Consider the following 18447-nt stretch of genomic DNA (forward strand, 5'->3'; position numbering starts at 1 on the left):
GTGTCACATATTTCTATCACTAGTTCTTTGTCTTCAATGGCGATGAGCTGATGTGACGTTACATTACCGGGTTACCATCGTAGTTCTAACTTGTCAACCGTCCAAAGCCAGAGTTAACATAAGAAACATCGGTTTAAGGGATGTGGGGGCTCTTCCTGTTTCCAACCTAGTGATTCACATATCGTATATGATGTTCCTGACTTCCCCGGCATGATGGAAAAGACACCAGATCCACATTCTGCGAAGGGTTGAGTTGGTTCTCCTTAATTCGTATGAAGCACTATTCCTCATTCTTGTGAACCCTCAGTGACCATAGATGGCAAAGGTGGATTCTTTGAGGTCATAAATAAGACCTGCAGTGACGTTCCACTATTTGCCATGTCTGGAAAGCACTGTAGAGAACCTTTTTTGGAGAGTCTTCAATGGTCTCTTTACGCATACACCAGATGTGACACAACCAGCACTTTCAAGGGAGTGGGAAAGGTCAGACCAAAGAAAAACATTTAACATATATGGCCTCATTAATGACCTCGATGATATCACCTGTGCCATTTATGGTCGCACGAGGGTCCACAAGATTGATGAATGGTACTTCATAGGAATTATGGAATTATGTGCTAAGGAGAACCAATTCCACCATTCGAAGAATAGGGATCTGGTGTAATTTCCATTATGCCGGAGAAATCTGAAACAGCATTTATCCCATAACTATGGAAAACCCATGTGATAAATTCCATAGCAGTTAGTTATCATTTATCTTTACACACTCCAATGTGTAAACACCTACGGCGCCTCTGATTGGTCAATTCCAAGATCTATTGATTCCGATTGGCTCTCAATTTCGGGCTACTTTTTATAGCGCATTTTCTTTTAAATAGCATTACATATACTGTTTAACAGGTAGTTGCTTATGCAATGTTAACATTTTGATTTATGATCAGTTGGTCATAAGGGTTAAGAAAAATATTGGTTCGGAGGGGTTTTTTTTTTTTGGGGGGGGGGTGCATGTTGGACCCTCCTAGCCCATGGCCTATTTTCAATTGTGTACGCGAATGGATTCTGATCAGCCATTGAAAAAAATATCGCTTCAAGCCTTTCTGATTTTTTCACTGTTTAATGTAATTATTTAAAACTATTGAGATTTTGAAAATTACATGTATATAAGTATCAGACAACACTTAAGAATTTTTGCTTCTCCTTTTTTCTGAAAAAAATACATTTATGAAAAAAAACAACATTTATATAAAAACAAGAGCAGAGTTTTTTTACAGGAAAACTAAAAAAAATCAAAGAAATTGGCTATCTTTGGAAAATATACACCAACGGTATGAACTTCCAAGTTTCCAAAGTTCTTTGATTGTCAGAAAGCTGTATGCATTCGTTAAAAGTCGTCATCTAGTTTCACTTATCTCGTGATATGCCTTTCAACAGTTCCATTGGCAGTGGAAATACGATTGTAGAATTCCTCTCGGCAGCTATCGAATTAAGTGTTTGTAGATAGCGGAGCTGGACGGCAGCTGGAGTGTCGGCCATCACCTTAGCAGCATCGCGTAGGGCGGCCGACGCCTTCTGTTCACCCTGGGCTGCTATCACTTTCGCGTTAGCCTCTCGAGATGCCTCCGCCTCTGCAGCCATAGCTCTTTGTAACTGATGTGGTAATCGGACATCTTTTCTGTAATAATGATATATTATTGAATTCAAACGACTGTTCAATGGTCTTCATTCCATCCACTAATCTTGTATTTGCTGCGGGTTTTTTTTTATTGGGAGGGGGGAGGGATGGAGGGCGGTTATGCTCAAATCGTCCGTCTTGATCTGTGGTACGTAAATCTTGCCCGGACATTCTTCTAGCCTATATGATCAATTTCCATGAAACCGACCTAGTTAAACAGTAACGACCGTATGTTTTGCGGTATGACCCGTTCGAATAACGTATGTTTATGTTTTAAATCTGCACTTGCCGGTAAATATGCATATTTAAATCGGTTCTGTGTACGATGTCAAAGCATACCGGAAAACTTCGTCTTTAATGTGCTTTCCTTATAATAACAGAAAAATATCAAAAGCATTTTACGAGAAACTTTAAAAAAATTATTTAAAATTGTGACACCCATCTTTGGAAGGCCGCAATTACAACGTCATGAACTTATTGATTTCTGAAAGAAGATTGGTCGAAGTCATTTGATTATTAGAAAGCTGTTAAGAATCTTTAATTATGCATTTTTTTTTTTTTTTTTTTTTTTTTGCGCTAATCCCGTGATATGCCTGTCAACAGTTCCATTGGCAGTGGAAATATGATTGTAGAGTTCTTCTCGGCAGCTATCGAATTAAGTGTTTGTAGATAGCGGAGCTGGACGGCAGCTGGAGTGTCGGCCATCACCTTAGCAGCATCGCGTAGGGCGGCCGACGCCTTCTGTTCACCCTGGGCTGCTATCACTTTCGCGTTAGCCTCTCGAGATGCCTCCGCCTCTGCAGCCATAGCTCTTTGTAACTGTTTTGGTAATCGGACATCTTTTCTGTAATAGTAGTGACACACAACTGAACTTTAAAATGTGATCTTCACTCCATTCGTAAAAAAACTTGTCTTGGCATTTTTTCTATTATATTGGTTATTATTTCAAAGGACTTGGAAGTCACTTTAACTGAAGCGTATGTTCGATTCACACGAAATGAAAATACATAGATAAAGGATAAAAAGTGACTTTAAAGTTATTTCGACTCAGCGATTTCGTGTCAACGAGTTTATTTAGTATACTAGCTCAAGATAAGTCAACAATCACGAATCTGACTTCTTGAAAACCACTGGTCGGAATACAACCAACTTTGGTTATTTGCTCCCCTATTGATGGGATTCAAAACTATGAATGGTTGGGCAAACCCAAGGGTGTTACTTTTCCGGTGGCGGCAACGGCAGCGTCAGCATTTGCGTTAAAGTCCACTTTTGACAACGTAAATCACGACCCGTTTTAATTGGAGGTTGGTCTATTTACTCATAAAAATTTTCAGAATACATGGACAGAGCTTAACAAAAATATTGACACCGGTTCTGATATTTCGAGCTAAAACTTTGGATTTTAGTGGATTTTGGGAATTAATACTAATCAATGTCAAGATTTTAAATACTGAAACTTGATCAAAACACATTTTGCATCCATCATAACACTTAAAACACTTTTGGGGTGAAAACTCAAAATTTTAGTATATCTTGAAAATTTATTTCGACGCCATTGGCATGGGCAAGTTCTTACAATCATAATATACTACTATCAATAAATACATAGGATAAATCTTTCTTTCGACAAATGACCTCTAACATTTTGTGACAAGAACGACTTTTCTGAGTCTTAGTATTTGAAAACACTCAATTTTAGCATCCTTTTGATGTCAAATGGGGTCAATCAGGATTTTTAAAACAAACAATTTCTCTGAGACTAAGCATTAGATGGCACTCATATTCCATTGGTAACATCAAAATTATACTAACAGTTGGCCAGATCTTCAAGGGCCCTGAGGCCTAGGGGCAGGGGTCGAAAGGGGTGAATTTGCCTACATTTGTATTTCATATATAAACGACTTCTAGGAAACTAAGCATTGGCTATTTCTCATTGCATAAGAAAAGTCCCTACCGGGTAGAAATTCAAAATTCAACCTGAAAGCCGTCTTGAAGGGTAAATATGGTTATTTTTATATAAACGAATCCTCTAAACTTATTATAGCACTCAAGTTACATTGGTAATATTTTGCTAGGGTTTGGAAAGTTGCTATTATATACAAACGCCGTTTCTGAAACTAAGCATTGGATTGACTCCACAGGCGGAGTTTTTGTTACATTTCCTCAATTAAGCAAATGAGCTATACAAAATCTTAAGGCCTAGCTCTTGTTAATATTATTTTTCCTAAATTGTTGTTTAAATTAATATATAGAGAAAATGTTATAATACTTACATTTCTACTCTTTCCACTTTAATGCCCCAAGGATCTGTTGACTCGTCCAGAATTTGCTAAAAAAATGATATACATACGAATTATATTCAGTGTTAGAAGTAATACAGCATTGTGATGGTATTAGCCACCAGATGGATCATTTTATGTTTTTGGTCTATGTCGTTAAAATAGATCCTGTCAAAATTTGGGTGGTGGTACTAGTGTTTTGGAAGTGTCTTTAAAAAGCGAAAGGTGCTTTTGAAATTATTATTGCGAAATAGTCTGAGAACACTATGTAAACATTCCAAGAAACATAGGTTCGACATGTACCTGCATTTCCTTGGAAATGGCTTCCCTTTCGGAGAGCATGCCCGCTAGGTTCTTTGTGCCGAGGACGGTTCGCAGTGTAGTTGCTGCCAGCAGACGAGTGGAACCAAAGGCATCTTCTATGTTACAAACTGACATAACTGGGTCGTACACATAACAGTAGATCACAGCATCCACAGCCACTGTCACAGAATCCTTGGACAGAATCTATATCAAACCAGACAAAATATTGATTGTCTTATATTAACGGAGAAGAAAAAATCAGTTAATTGAATGTTATATTTACTTAAGATACCTACTGTAGTGGAATTTTACACTTAATATCGGTTCATCGTTGGTGGAAAGCATGCCACACTTGTACCATACAGGATATTGGTATATGGTATGCTGGGATTAAAGTTTGTTCAAAGTCATTGAAGGCAAATAGGCTAAAATCTTTAAATGACATCTTGTTGATAATTGGAGGCCCAGAAACCTGATATTAGATCTGGAGCAGCATGTTGCGTTGAACTATAAGTTGAACACCAGACCTACCTCCTGTGGTGGTATATCGAAGGACTTTATTCTCAGGTCCACCATAGTACACTGGTCAGCACACGGTAAAGTGAAGATGAGACCTTAAACGAGAAACACAATAAAACTTATACAACAGTATTCACAGATGTGAAACATTTTATGCGAGTTGTTTTCGATCTTGAAAACTAAAAGCTGACAATGCAAGTTAAAAAAGGTATTCAATTTAGATTAAACTTGCATTGTCAGCTTTATTTAATTTTATTTTCAATGAAAGTCTCATTTTCTTCACTCAAATTGCTACAATTACAAGTGAAAATTTAAGCAAGAAATTAAAAGTATCGTATCCAATGACTATATAAGAAGTGTCATGTGTCTGGCGATTAGCTAACTTGATGATTATCCATATATCAGAGTTACATGTACTTTAATTCTGATAGACACAGCTAATTAACGAGCACTAATGTATGACGACGGCGGGAGAAATCCTACGAGCCGTGTTATAAAAATTAACATTTTTCAGAATTTTACAAGTTTAGCTAATCTACAAAATTAGCAATATTGTTTTACATTATCCTTAAAAAATTAAAAGCCGTTTCTTAAAGTAGTGGACCTTTAAGGCCCTAAACAGGCAATATTTTTTCACGTAAATTTCACATGAAAATCTTCACGTAAAATTCACGTGAAGAAATATTGCCTGTGTACACGTGTAAGTGAGAGCAAGGATTTACAATTGATTATCTACGTCCATGGTGAGAGGTTAGATTGTCCAACGGAGAACATGACATTTTGCGGTAGTATTCTTTAACCAAATCGTTTGCATCCATAAATAATTTAGGTTTACCCCCCCCCCCCCCCCCCCCCCCCCTCTGATTTCAAGTTTACAAGGTACCTGGACCGGATGCTGCTCTTTTCGCCCTGCCCAGACGAAACACGACACATCGCTGATAGTCATGCACTACCTATGAATGAAAAAAGAAAATACACTAAAAGGAAAGAAAATCAAATTAAAATGTTCGTGATTTAGAGATTTAGAGAACAGATCTATGACGACACTTTTATTTTTTATGGTAAATATATCAATACTTACCATACAGACTTAAACAAATAATGCGATGATCGTAATCTGATTTAATCATAGCGCCAACAATTTTAGAGGTCCCATTAAGTCTACATTAAAAGGCCATCTGTACCATTGAAACTTTGTTCCAATCCAAGATATCAAGCTTCAAACAAATGCATTATCCGGCCATTTATACATCTTTGTACTGTAAACCTGGTTATCTTTGTGAATGCTTAACGGTTTGCGTGCATTAACCTTTTGTGGTGTTAAAATTGTTATTTTTGCGATAGATACACCTTTATATTTAAAAACATATTCAAAATTTTATGCGCAGAATACTTTTGCGATCAAGCGACCTTCGCGTAATTACAAAATGTAGCGTAATTTATCCTCGCGTAAATTTCAATGTTTAGAGTATCTAGGGCCAAAAAAAAATTGTCTGTTTACCCGTAACCCGACCGACTCTAATTATTTACCCCCAACCCTATTTTTTTCCACTTTTCTACGAAAAAAAATAAATAAATAAAAGTCCGGATTTCTATCTCATACTCCAGTTCCCGCCATTACTTTAGAATGAAAGACACTATAAAGAAAAATCCCTACTTACCGACCTTATTTTTTGTCAATGTAACCCTAAACAGACTTTTTTTTTTGTCTAATCATAATTCACATCGATTCAAGTATATTACTAGTATGTTAATATAAACCTGCACTTTTCGACCTTATAGTACTGTAAACCACGCGCGCGTTGCAAAGGACCTTTAGTCACATTGTTTTGATGTACCCTGTGCTTGAATAATGAAACAATTTCCACAGTGAATAATATTCGCTATTTTTTTTTATTTATAATTCAATTGCACGCGATAACAAGTTGGTGTATCTGTAAATGTTGCGGCCATTTTTTGTGTCTATACTTACATGTATCGCAGCGCACACAGAAATTGGTAAAAAGGCGAAAAAGATTATCCAGGAGAAGAAAAGCAACACATATCCACAAAAGCCGATATTCCCGTCACCGAGAGTTTTCTGGTGTGCACTATTGTTTACTGTGAAAGAGAAACATATAAAGCGTTTGTAAAACTGAGAGTGCTCTTGACTACAGGGACTTGGTATGAATTTCTAACCAACGGTACAATGTAGTCAAACCTGTCTATGAAGATTACCTAAGGGAACAAGACAAGGTGGTCTTTGTATATTACAGAGTTATCTGTCCTTGCAGGTAGGTATTGATTGTAACGTCATGTGTTTGCGAGCGTAACGTCATAGTTTTCGGAGAAAACGACGTGAATTACACTCACAAAATAATGACATCACAATGGATACGTCTACCCGCAAGTGAGCTAATTCTGTAATATGCAAAGACGGAAAAGTTGTGTTACAATTACTCATTGTGACCATGAGAAAGTGGTCTTATTAATAATCTGGTGATCTTTATATAGAGATGGTCGCTAAGGCAAGCTTGACTGTATATATACATTGTATAGCGATTATAGGAAATTCGTGTCGGGTCCCTGTGCTCTTGACTGTGTTTCTTTATTGTAAGGTAGCATTGACGTTAAATAGAAAATTGTAACATATATAGAAAATGACAGGTTACATTTGTATGTGAAAACGTGAACTCGTCTGGAAGACTTATGGAAAATTTATTTCGATATCTCTAAAACGTATTCTTTTTTCCTTCTCTTTAAATTCCAATTACTGAATCACTTTTACAATGTATGTCAAAGGAATTTGCTTTCGTAGCAAAAGTTTGAAAACACATAATCACTGTGTAATATTGATGGGATAATAGCTTACGATCCATATCTGTGAATACAGTGTTTTCAGCTATGTTTGTTGATTATCCTTCTATACTTCGTGATTTGTTCACGTTAAAGTTTCCTGAAACAATGAAAAATAATTTAGATAAATGGATCTACATAAAAATGAAATTTGCATTACTCATTTTAATTTGAATATAAAATGTTTTATTTCACTTTCTATTATGCAAAATGAAATTTGCATTACTCATTTTAATTTGAATATAAAATATTTTATTTCATTTATTATTATGCACTGTTATATTTATATAACGTAAATCACCTTGTATTCTCTGAACAAATATGACGTTATGCTGACATCAAGATGACGCAAATATCAACATCTTGGGTGGTTCCGGGTATTCCCTAATTATGTTTTGAATTCAATTTTACTCGAGAAACATATTTTTTTTTTCAGTTCGTGGGTTCGACGTACGATATTTCCTATCTATTGAAGGATTGTTGTTAGTTGCCTCCCGAGTCGTCTCATACATGCATTGGTGAGTTCTAACCGTTCAAGCACTCGTCAGTCTAATGTGAAAATTATGAGAATTTTCTACTCGTGAACTGGCAAGCGACCGCCATCGCATATGTACTTGTATTATCACAGACGAATTTTGAGACAATATTTTTTGAAAATCATCATGGTAGTGTCTTCTAGCCAGTTCATTCGAAGATGACACAAGGAAAAATTTGTAAAATTCAATAGGATTGTAAGTATAGTGCTAAAGAGAAAGTGCAATAACAATGCATTAAGGGTCCCCGAGTCTTAATAAAAATGTTACCATATATCAGAAAGGGATATACAATGTAAAAGACATGGCTATCAGAAGAAGGCTTATTGACTAGATTTGCTTGGAAATCGTACAGATACAGATGCGTTGGTACTCGGCAAAAACTGGTTGCCTCCAGCAGTGTCGTACAGTATTCAAGTGCACCCTTTTTTCCTGTTTTACACTGTAATTTACAGTAATTAAATACCGAAATGTACGTCATAGTTGTTCATGTGATACTATACCTTTTTTGTAATCCAGCTAACCACGGAGATACCATTAGAAAGATTTTCGCATATTTGACTTTTGCGATTTTGACGCTCAAGTTGGACACTGTATGCATAAAACGTCATATTCTGTATATGACGTCATTTGTTTTTGCGTGCTTGGATTTTGGCGGGAAATGAATAGTGCCTTCACTTTTGGTAAATCTCTGCGGATTCCATCATAAAAAGAAGCGTTAACTGCAGGGTTTTGCCGAATGATAAGTGGTATAAATTTATGTACACTATATATTTCTAAATTACCTAAGATTAAACATTTCTAAAGATCTCGCAGTGAATATTTGGAAAAGTAAGCCAAATGTTTTGATAACAAAAAAAAAAAAAAATGAAAAAAAAAATCAGTTTCAAAGGCCAAAAAGAGGAGGGTCATGTCTTTTTTCATTTCTGCTTTCCTCCACGTAATCCTGGCTGCAGTTCGGAAACCCCAGCTGCAAATTGCGCAACATGAAAAATAAAAACGCAAATGATATAACCCTCGGCCTACGGGCCTCGGGATATATCACTTACTCGGGTTGATAACTCACCGTATCCACCTGAAAATAGGTCGATAATTGTATATTATTATATGACTACTTCTTTTGCTGTCTTTTGATTGGCCGATACGCTTCTCAGAAGTATTCATCAACTGCGATATCAACACCGAAATCGGCGGCGAAAAGCACGCGAAATCGGCGGCGAAAAGCACGCGAGGTTACTGGACTCAGTCCAGATACCTCTCGCGAGTCCAGTAACCTGTGTCAAAAATAGATCGAGGAAAACTCCCTTGAAATGTGACGTCATAATCTTTTTTGACGTCAAGTCGTACCCAAATATAGCGTAACAGGAGTTTCCCTCATTCAATGGAGACGTCGGGGATAATCTATTGTGACCTCAATTTTATAGTCGGCAACATATATGGCGGAAGGCAGCAAGTTTACTGCGATCAACGGTGACAACTGCAAACTTCAATTTATGGAAAACGTTCAAGAATGCCAGACGGGCTGCAGTTGATACAATACGGTGACTGCTCGAAAATGCTCGAAAATGATATAACCCATGGTATCCATCATTAGTTACCTATATATACTTTAAACATATGAACTAGATATTTAATGTTAGTGTCGTCTCATGTTTTGTTTTAGGAACGGTGTCCAGGTTAAATATGATATACGTTACGTCATACTTTTCAAAGAAATCGACGCCTAGGTACAACTTATACTATTGGCAACCAGCGTCCGAAGTACCCGGAGAAAAACCACCGACTAGCAGTCGGAATCTGTAAGACATTGGATACGAACAAGCGACCCAGAAGTTGGGGGTCTGTAGTGTTATGGCGGGATATATATTCTTTTTCAAAAATGTTTTTAACATATTTGAAACCACTCGACCACACCGTCGCCTTTAGGGACAGAATCGTATTTAGACGTACAATTATGTAAATGTAATTATTCGCGTAATATCAATTTACATCCACCCGGGGCTATGTTCACTTGTGCTGTTATCGAGTGATCGAACTCGGATGTAATTTAAAGTGCCTGATAGTTGAGAACCAGTGATAATTAATGTCGTGTGGCCTTTCATGAAGTGTTCATATATATGTAAAGATGTGTTGAAAACTGGATGTGTGCATGTAGGCCTGCGTTTCTTACATTTTTTCGGGTAAAATATTTGCCTTATATCTTGGACCCATGTTGCAGTGAGGTAAATTGCGGATAAACGAGTGTAAATTTGTTTTGAATATATTACAATACTGTTTTATTGTGAATTATGTATCTAACGATTTTGCCTCAACGATGATGTGCTTTTGTATACATGTTGCGCGTTTTGTTTGTCGTTTTATTTATATTTCAGTGTAATGACTTCGATCATTAGTATACGGAAGCATAATGAATTTTATATTTACATATATTTATAAACTTGTTTTAATTGTGATTAAGGAATCAATTCTATTACAAACGTAAATAATGTTGTTGTTTTTAAGAATTGATATAAATCATTACGAATCCTATTTTTTTAGAATGCGTGATCTATTTTATTGTATAATATTTGGTCTCAAAAATAGCATAAGCTGAAAATTAGTTACATCTTTATTTCAGAATGCGTGTGCCATTTAGTATTGTAATATGCCTGACAACGGTTTGGGGGTTCCAACACTTCCAGGACGAAATTCCCAACGGTAAGAACGTGCCTCATCCGTGTAAGGCAAGTCACATGTGGAAAGGCGTTGGCCATTTTAACCCGCTAGGTGGAGGTTCGCCAAACCAATTCGGAATAGATTTCTATAATGCCGGAAAGGTAAGAATATATATATATCTTAGATATACTCTGATTTCTCACTACTCTTATTGACCAAAACACTGCCACGTTGAGTTTGATATATACATATCGACAAGGTGTTTCTAGTATGGGAAACACCGAGTTGATATTTATCAATTATGAATCTTTGTTGAGGTTTATTCCAGGAGTAATACCGTCCGATAGAATTAAATAGTGACCTTAAGGTACGCCCTCTGTTGTTATCTCATTTTACCAGGGCGGTATAACATCATATGGTACTTTATCTTTTATATTAGATGTATGTAGTTTCTAAGTATTCTCTGATGTGCATGTTAATTACAAGAAAAACGATGGTCATAGGACGCCACCCTGCAAAACTGATCCTATATGGGGGCAATGAAGTTCACAAAAGGAATATTGACTCGGCGATTCTAAAAGTGGAAACACTGGGTTATTATGCTTATTTCGAACCTCACATGACCATGTATAACTAATGAGAATAGTGGAAAACAAGACATTTATAATATTCCGTCGTAAACTCCATTGCTCAAATGTTGAGTTCTTCAGGGTGACATCCTATGGCAATCCTTTTTCTTGCAATTAGCATATACTACATCGGATAATCCTTTTGAAATTTGTCAAAGGAACTACATGTCTGACATAAATTATAAAGACCTTTGATTCGGTCAATATGGGGTTATATCACCTATGTATAATCTCAAGTAATGTGGTCATTATTTAATTCTATCGAGTGAAATGACACCACATGCACCCCAATAAAGGTCTATATATCAACATGGACTGTTGATTAAAACTTCTGCTTTGCAATGTATTTTGTTGTTTTATGGGATACAAATTGTCAATAAAAAGACAAATATATCTATAAACCTTAATGATGTTTTACAGATATGGACAAAAACATTTTGTGTGATGGACTCGGACAATGATGGGAAGACAAACGGCGAGGAGCTAGGAGATCCAAAGTGTGTGTGGACCAAAGGAAATGCACCACCTATCACAGTCGGGATCACTCATCCCGGAATCTGTACACCGTTCTCCGACTCTAAATGTAGTGTTGCCAACTCCTGGATTAAATGTGATGACGACGACGGTTTTCACTGTGACGCCTTAAATGGAGCCGGTTCGTCAAGAAAACTTATTAATGCTTTGTCAAACTTTCATTATTATGAGGATGAAAATATTTGCTGTTGTCAGCTCTCTCTATGTGACAGATCGAGTTTCATTGCTTTTCTATTTTTTCAACATCATTTCACCATTTCGGGAATAAAAAAAAATAAAAAAACGAAACAAAAGAACAAAACAAAACAAACTTTTATCCATTTTCTCATGACGGTCGTTTCACTTAGTAATTCTAAATGCTGCATACATTTGATCGAAAAGACATCATAAGTTGGCAACACATTTCAGTACAATGTTAAATCTTTAAAAGAAATAATCAATTATGTCTCCAATCCCACCCCTGATTTCTGAATAAAGAAACCGCAAGCATTTTGATTAGGCCAAAAAAATACATGTCTGTTTAGGGTGTTACATTGGCAAAAAATAGGGTCGGTAGGTCGGCATATATATATTATATATATTATATTTATATATAGTCTTTCACTCTAAAATAATGTCCGGAACCGGAGTCTGAGATCGATATCCCGCCTTTTAATTTTTTTCGTAGAAAAGTGGACAAACAATTAGGGTCGTTTTGAAAAAATGGGGTCGGTCGGGTAACACTAATCAGACATATATATTTTTTGGCCACATGTAAGACGGGCGTTCCATTTAATTCTAAATGCTGTATAGACTTGCCCGAAGAGACGTATCATTAACTGTTTTAACAAAATGTTAAATCTTTTCAATCCCTAATTCCAGGAATAAAGAGCCAGACCATTCGTTTCCCGGAGACAGCCGTTCCAACAGAATCCAAGTCCCACTACTGCATGCAGACCGATCTGCCAACAGATGGCGACTACCAGATGGTAGCTACTAAACCCTATCTCAGCAATGATGATGACGTTGTGCACGAGATCCTCTTGTATGGCTGTGACGAAACAAGTAAGTGTTTAATACATTGAAAACAAGATAAGCATAATTAGTTTTATTCAAGTTTTGAGTGTATGATGAAGGTGGTATGGCGACCCATTTACAATTGAAATAATCGATTTAATTGAATGTTACTTCTTTGATCAGAAACATTCTAAACTACAAATCAACATTTTACAAATCTATGGAACTCATCCTCAATATTCCATGGGTTGCTATCGCTGTCGTGATAACCACACACCCCCCCCCCACCCTGAATTTTATGTCATACTGAATATGAAGGCAGTTCAGGAATAAAACATACTGACCAATCAAAGGCCTAGTTTACGGAATGTAACGACTACTTTGGGGATTTCTGACAGAGACGCCCACCTTCAAAGTCATACAGTGTACAACGAAGGAACAATCTGCCTGTCTCATCTGTTTTTGCAAACAGGGCCTTCAGATTTGCTATAACATGATCCAGGGATAGATATAACGACAGTGATGGTAAACAAAGGAATAACGGGCATTGGAAATCGGATGCTTTTCACGCTTGTCTATAAAAATCTAAGGTAATGCTGATCAATGACAATTTGTTGGTCAATGGTATAGCCAGCAGGGGTCTGGGGCCATAGTTTAAAAGTGTATCCCCTATTCGTGACGACGGCTACAGTAGATGACGAAAGGCCTTCATTCTCTCTTAAAATGTTACTGTTTGGTTTATTTATAAACAAGTCTCACCAATATTTACGCATCAATACATCATGTTTTTTTACCAAAAGGTTCTACCTCAACATTCCCCAAGGACATCCCAAGGTCGTGTACCACAGGCATTCATCAACAGTGCAATGTTCTGATTGGAAAATGGACTGACGGTTTAAGTGGAGAATGCCTACAGAAAGGCTTCCTTATTGGTCGGAGCGGATTCAGAAAGGCAGTCCTAAGGGTAGTAAAGATTATAAGACTCTTTCATATGTGGATATGAAGGATAGGGATATTCTACCCGAGGGTCACAAAATGTAGTAAAACCCGAGGCTTGCCGAGGGTTTTGCTACATTTTGTGATCCCGAGGGTAGAATATCCCTATCCTTCATATCCACTTATGAAAGAGTATTTTTCTTTCATACCTCGATGTTTTATTGCAATTTTACAGCTATAATATCCCACCATTTCGAAATAAATTCGGAGAAATCGACGACTGGAAGTCAATTTTCCATACATGAAAATTTACGTGATATTTTCATAACAAATTCCGTTGTTTGCATCTTTCATAATAAAACCAGTCATATTCGTGAATAAAAGGTTCAAATTTTACCGAGGAATTAGAGATTTTGTTGACGCCGTGACGTCATGAGGCTTTATTGCATGAGTAGCCATGCAATACAGCCTCAGGCGACATGAGTGTATTGCCCTAGACCAGCCAGTATTACACCCGTAGGTATGAAAGAAAACTATATATAGCTAGGTCCCAGTTGTTCAAAAAATAAGTAGGCTAATCAGTTTAACGGCAATTCCCTGTTCAAGGTAAAATCATTTTTGTAGGACTACCTTAGCAGAATTTCATAAAATTCTGAAGTACTCCATTCTTTACCTACTTGCCCATTTTTAGAATCGAATTCACAGATTTTGTAGCAAATTTGAAATGATAGCACAATTCATGTGATTATTTACTAAGTTAGTCGCCCTTTTTTCCACTAGACACGGGGTTTTTTTCGCATGAGATAAACAAAGAGTATACCATCAGAGCAATTAAACCACACGTAGACTTTTAAAGAATATTTTAAAATAGACACAAAAATAAAATGCGTTTCAGAAACGGGAAAGATAATCTATCAACCTAGGCGATAATATTTAGCATTATTTTGTGTATTTAGCGCAACTACATATAGCAGCATTTCGTTTGTATACGTTGATTTATAACAACCTGAATTGGCGTTCATTGACGGCATTATATTTTTCCTACAGATTCAGTGGCACGAAAAAGTTCAGTCCAGTTTCGGTGGAAGCTTTGGTTTGACGTTGTACTATACACCTAAACTCAGCACACACGATGCTAATATCATTACGGACATAGCAATATCTCCGGGACAGACGACGGCTGGTACGGGAGGTGCAGGGATAGGCGCGGCTTCCGTTTTTGTCCTGATAACGTCCCTTGTCGCTTGTTCATTAACCGTTGTATAAAGAACATAATACATGTATATCATTTCCAGTTGTTATTGTTCTTTTAACGACAAAACATGTCTTAAAATTGTAATCATAAATAAATGAATTAATAAACTTTGTAAAATTTTATTTTACATCGACTGCGAAACGAGTTACAAACTTATCTTATACAAAATCACTTTCGGTGGTCCAGGTTAAGCGCGCGAGCGAAGATTGCATGTAATCTTTGGAGAGCATTTGTTGAATTGAACACCTTACATTTAACGTTAAAGGCGACTTAATTTGTTATCTTTTTCTTTCCACTAGAACGTCCTAACCGACTTTCCTCTTCTTTGCGTTTTCCTTGACATCGTCTCACTTTTGGCTTCGAGTTAAACGTTCGCCGCTGTGTGGAAGACTGGTTTGAGGCACACCATAGACTAGTATAAAGTGGTAGTTTCTTCTCCTGTTCGACCATGTTGACCTTGACTGAAGGTCAGGGTCATTCATTTGAACAAACCTAGGAGCTCTTCTTCCCAGCATGCTAAAAGCATATCAAGGCTCCGCGTCTCTTATTATTAGCAGGAAGACATTAAAGATTTTAGCCAATGGGACCTATTTGACCGTAAAAGGTCGAAGTCATTCATTCGTTTATCCCAGCATATTTTAGCCTATTTTACTACTGTAACCTGGAATGAAGCTCAAAGTTTGTAGCCCTTTATTCCAGATTGCTACACTGTCTCTAGGCCTCTTAGTAGTTCAGCCTGTTACCCTGCGACTATGAATGAAGGTCAAGGTCGTTTATTTGAACAAACTTGGTAGTCCTTTATTCCAGCATGCTACATGCCGAATATACACAGGTTTCCAGCTCTTACATGTACTAACACATTGCCCTTTGAATTATTATTACTTGGAGAAGATAATAGGATGTTTTTAAGAAAGTGCATTTTAAACCTGTTTTCATGTAATATTGACATATTGCGTATGCTACTCAATTATGGACATTTGAGTATAACACCATATATGAACCGAATCAAAGGTCCTTGGATTTTTATATTAGATACATGTAGTTCCTTTGACAAATATAAAAAGTATGATCCGATTTAGATGTTAATTACAAGATCGATGGCTATAGGACGTCACCTTGAAGAACTCAATGTTTGGATAATGACGTCACAGAAGAAATATTGACTTGATGTTTCTAAAAATGGAAACACCAAGTCGATATCGAACCTCACGTGAGCATATCTATTAACCAATGAAAATAGAAGAAAATCGGGGTATATCTAATATTGTATATGTTTCTAGTCTATACTGCCACAGGGACCTGGCATGATTTTTTTAACTAACAGAATAAATACAGTGAAACCTCCCGAAACCGATCATGGTCGGTGCATATAATTTCGGCCGGTTTAGAGAGGGTTCGGTTTGGAGAAGTGAACCGAATACCGATCATCACGATCCGGATTTAATCGATCGGAAGTCTTTTTTTACACTAGTGCACCGCATTTATGCCTAGTGTTCGTTAAAACCAACCGATATTGATTGTTAATGGGAATGTTATCACAAAAGAGAGAATCATACGTTTAAAAGGAATGGATTACAGCAAACTTGACTTTGTTACCGCTTATAAACGTAGTTTAGTTAGTTAGTAGTTGCGTGAATGTTCTTGGGGATGTTATCGTCTGCAACCTACATACATGTACGACCGATCGCTTCCGGTTACGTCAAGAATCAAATTATATGGTCTAATTACACGATGATCAGTCGATGCCGGCCATTATATGACATAGTCATTTTCTAAAACAATACATTGCTTCGGCTTCTTCATACAGATAATTTATGTTATCCGACAACTACATATGTAAATAAAAAAAACGTGTGATTTGAATACGAAACTTTCTCTTTATTACTAGCTCTGCTTGTTTTCCTACAGTAAACAAACCGCGTGCACATGGTAGACCTTCGTTAGATATCTTAACAATAGACATGATTAAATAATCACACCACGATCTCGGGTATAATTACCGTGTACCTATAGCCTTCACATCTGTATACATGCCCCAGGACATGTCATGCAACAACTATGGTACAGGTACGTGTGTATTTCACGGTCGGTTGATCAGACCTCAATTCAATCTATCGGTGTCGCTCAGGTAAGGCCGGTTTTCAGAAGTGTATTTTAGTTACATTTGACTATTCCGATCTCAAAATCGGTTCGGTATTCGGAATTGGGAGGGAACGGTTTTGGGAAGTTTTTTTATACTATTAATAAAGAGGAATTCATTCCGTACATGACATCCATGTTCGGTTTCTAGAGGTGATCGGTTTTGGGAGGTTCCACAGAATACATATATATACACAAATGTATATTATAGTATCACTTGATACTATACTTTAGTAATATATATATGTATACTGTTGGTTAAAAATTTTCGTGCCAGGTCCCTGTGTATACTGCCATCTGTTCTGCCTTTGTAACATTGTAAGAAAACTTCTTAAGCTATTTATCAAGATATTTACAGGATGTTTTAACAATTTAGCCTATTTATCCCTGGTGACCACAAAACGAATGATGGCCAAGGTCATTCATTTGAAAAAAAAACCTTGTTACCCCTTCATCCCAGCATGTTACTGGCCAAATATCGGGGTTCTACTCTATCTATACAGCATGTTTTTTATGGTATTTGTTTCTGAATGATATAATGAATTCAGTGTTATCGCACATTTCAGATTTGCTTTGATCTGTAATCGTTATTATGAAGATTGTCTGGAAAGCTCTGGCATTTATATTAACCATAGATGCTATAGGAAGACAGTTTAATGCTTACATATCAAGGTTGAGCACTACACTTCGACTTTTGTTTGTGCTCAACATATTTAAGCAGAATACATGTACATTATAAAACACATTATGTAAATGACTTTATGTGCAACTAACATTCTAACCGAAAGTAAAACGCCTTATAAGTAGTTCTGACACAGGATTGCTCCAGGAAGTCGTTGACAGCAAGAATAAACATGTGAAAATGTCTGCTTGAATGCCACAATCTAGTGTCCAGAGCCGTCTTAATATATTTTCTTCTTTTAGACATAGCACCAAGACAGCAGCCATTTCTGATTATGTACCGCATCAACATTGTACAGTATATCAATGTTAATTGTGACAAGTTGTCCCTTGTGCTGGTTTAGAATAGGAACATCAGAATTACAGTGATCTTGTTTAGATACCAGAGATGCAGCAGCATCGTATTAACAAAGGGTTATACTGATGGAACGGAAGTACTTATATCAAAGAATGTATCTAAAAAAAATTATAACAAAAGAAA

The 18447-nt window shown here is 36.7% G+C and overlaps 2 protein-coding genes across 4 annotated transcripts; one reads left to right on the forward strand and one right to left on the reverse strand.

Annotated features, from left to right (window-relative positions):
• Positions 1–1225: 1225 nt before the first annotated feature.
• On the reverse strand, positions 1226–8801 carry LOC138321401 (mechanosensory protein 2-like). Of its 2 annotated transcripts, none has more exons than XM_069265065.1 (8): positions 8645–8801; positions 7625–7708; positions 6746–6873; positions 5657–5726; positions 4786–4868; positions 4255–4458; positions 3946–4001; positions 1226–1672 (listed from the first exon to the last, which is right to left on the reverse strand). In XM_069265065.1, exons 2-8 carry the CDS (start codon positions 7629–7631, stop codon positions 1402–1404), a joined length of 819 nt encoding a protein of 272 aa, XP_069121166.1. In that variant the 5' UTR covers positions 7632–7708; positions 8645–8801; the 3' UTR covers positions 1226–1401. The 2 variants fall into 2 exon arrangements, with proteins under 2 accessions (XP_069121166.1, XP_069121167.1); XM_069265066.1 differs by lacking the exon at positions 1226–1672 and adding an exon at positions 1687–2516.
• A 1441-nt stretch (positions 8802–10242) lies between these two features.
• Positions 10243–15181, forward strand: LOC138321402 (uncharacterized). Of its 2 annotated transcripts, none has more exons than XM_069265068.1 (6): positions 10243–10321; positions 10759–10957; positions 11846–12080; positions 12821–13003; positions 13756–13919; positions 14939–15181. In XM_069265068.1, the coding sequence occupies exons 2-6, from the start codon at positions 10760–10762 to the stop codon at positions 15155–15157; spliced, it is 999 nt and encodes a 332-aa protein (XP_069121169.1). In that variant the 5' UTR covers positions 10243–10321; position 10759; the 3' UTR covers positions 15158–15181. The 2 variants fall into 2 exon arrangements, with proteins under 2 accessions (XP_069121169.1, XP_069121168.1); XM_069265067.1 differs by having other exon boundaries at positions 10244–10363.
• The last annotated feature ends 3266 nt before the right edge of the window (positions 15182–18447 follow it).

The sequence above is a fragment of the Argopecten irradians genome, chromosome 4 (assembly GCF_041381155.1).
Source record: "Argopecten irradians isolate NY chromosome 4, Ai_NY, whole genome shotgun sequence".
Classification (NCBI taxonomy): domain Eukaryota; kingdom Metazoa; phylum Mollusca; class Bivalvia; order Pectinida; family Pectinidae; genus Argopecten; species Argopecten irradians.

What these genes read in the sequence shown, in the direction of transcription:
- LOC138321402 (XM_069265068.1), top strand. Translation starts at nt 10,760, where the DNA reads ATGCGTGTGCCATTTAGTATTGTAATATGCCTGACAACGGTTTGGGGG. An exon ending in TGACGCCTTAAATGGAGCCG is followed by an intron (nt 12,081 to 12,820) that starts GTTCGTCAAGAA and finishes CCCTAATTCCAG; the next exon opens with GAATAAAGAGCCAGACCATT. An exon ending in GTATGGCTGTGACGAAACAA is followed by an intron (nt 13,004 to 13,755) that starts GTAAGTGTTTAA and finishes TTTTACCAAAAG; the next exon opens with GTTCTACCTCAACATTCCCC.
- LOC138321401 (XM_069265065.1), bottom strand. An exon ending in TCGATATACCACCACAGGAG is followed by an intron (nt 4,459 to 4,785) that starts GTAGGTCTGGTG and finishes GGTTTGATATAG; the next exon opens with ATTCTGTCCAAGGATTCTGT. An exon ending in AAAGTGGAAAGAGTAGAAAT is followed by an intron (nt 1,673 to 3,945) that starts GTAAGTATTATA and finishes TCATTATTACAG; the next exon opens with AAAAGATGTCCGATTACCAC.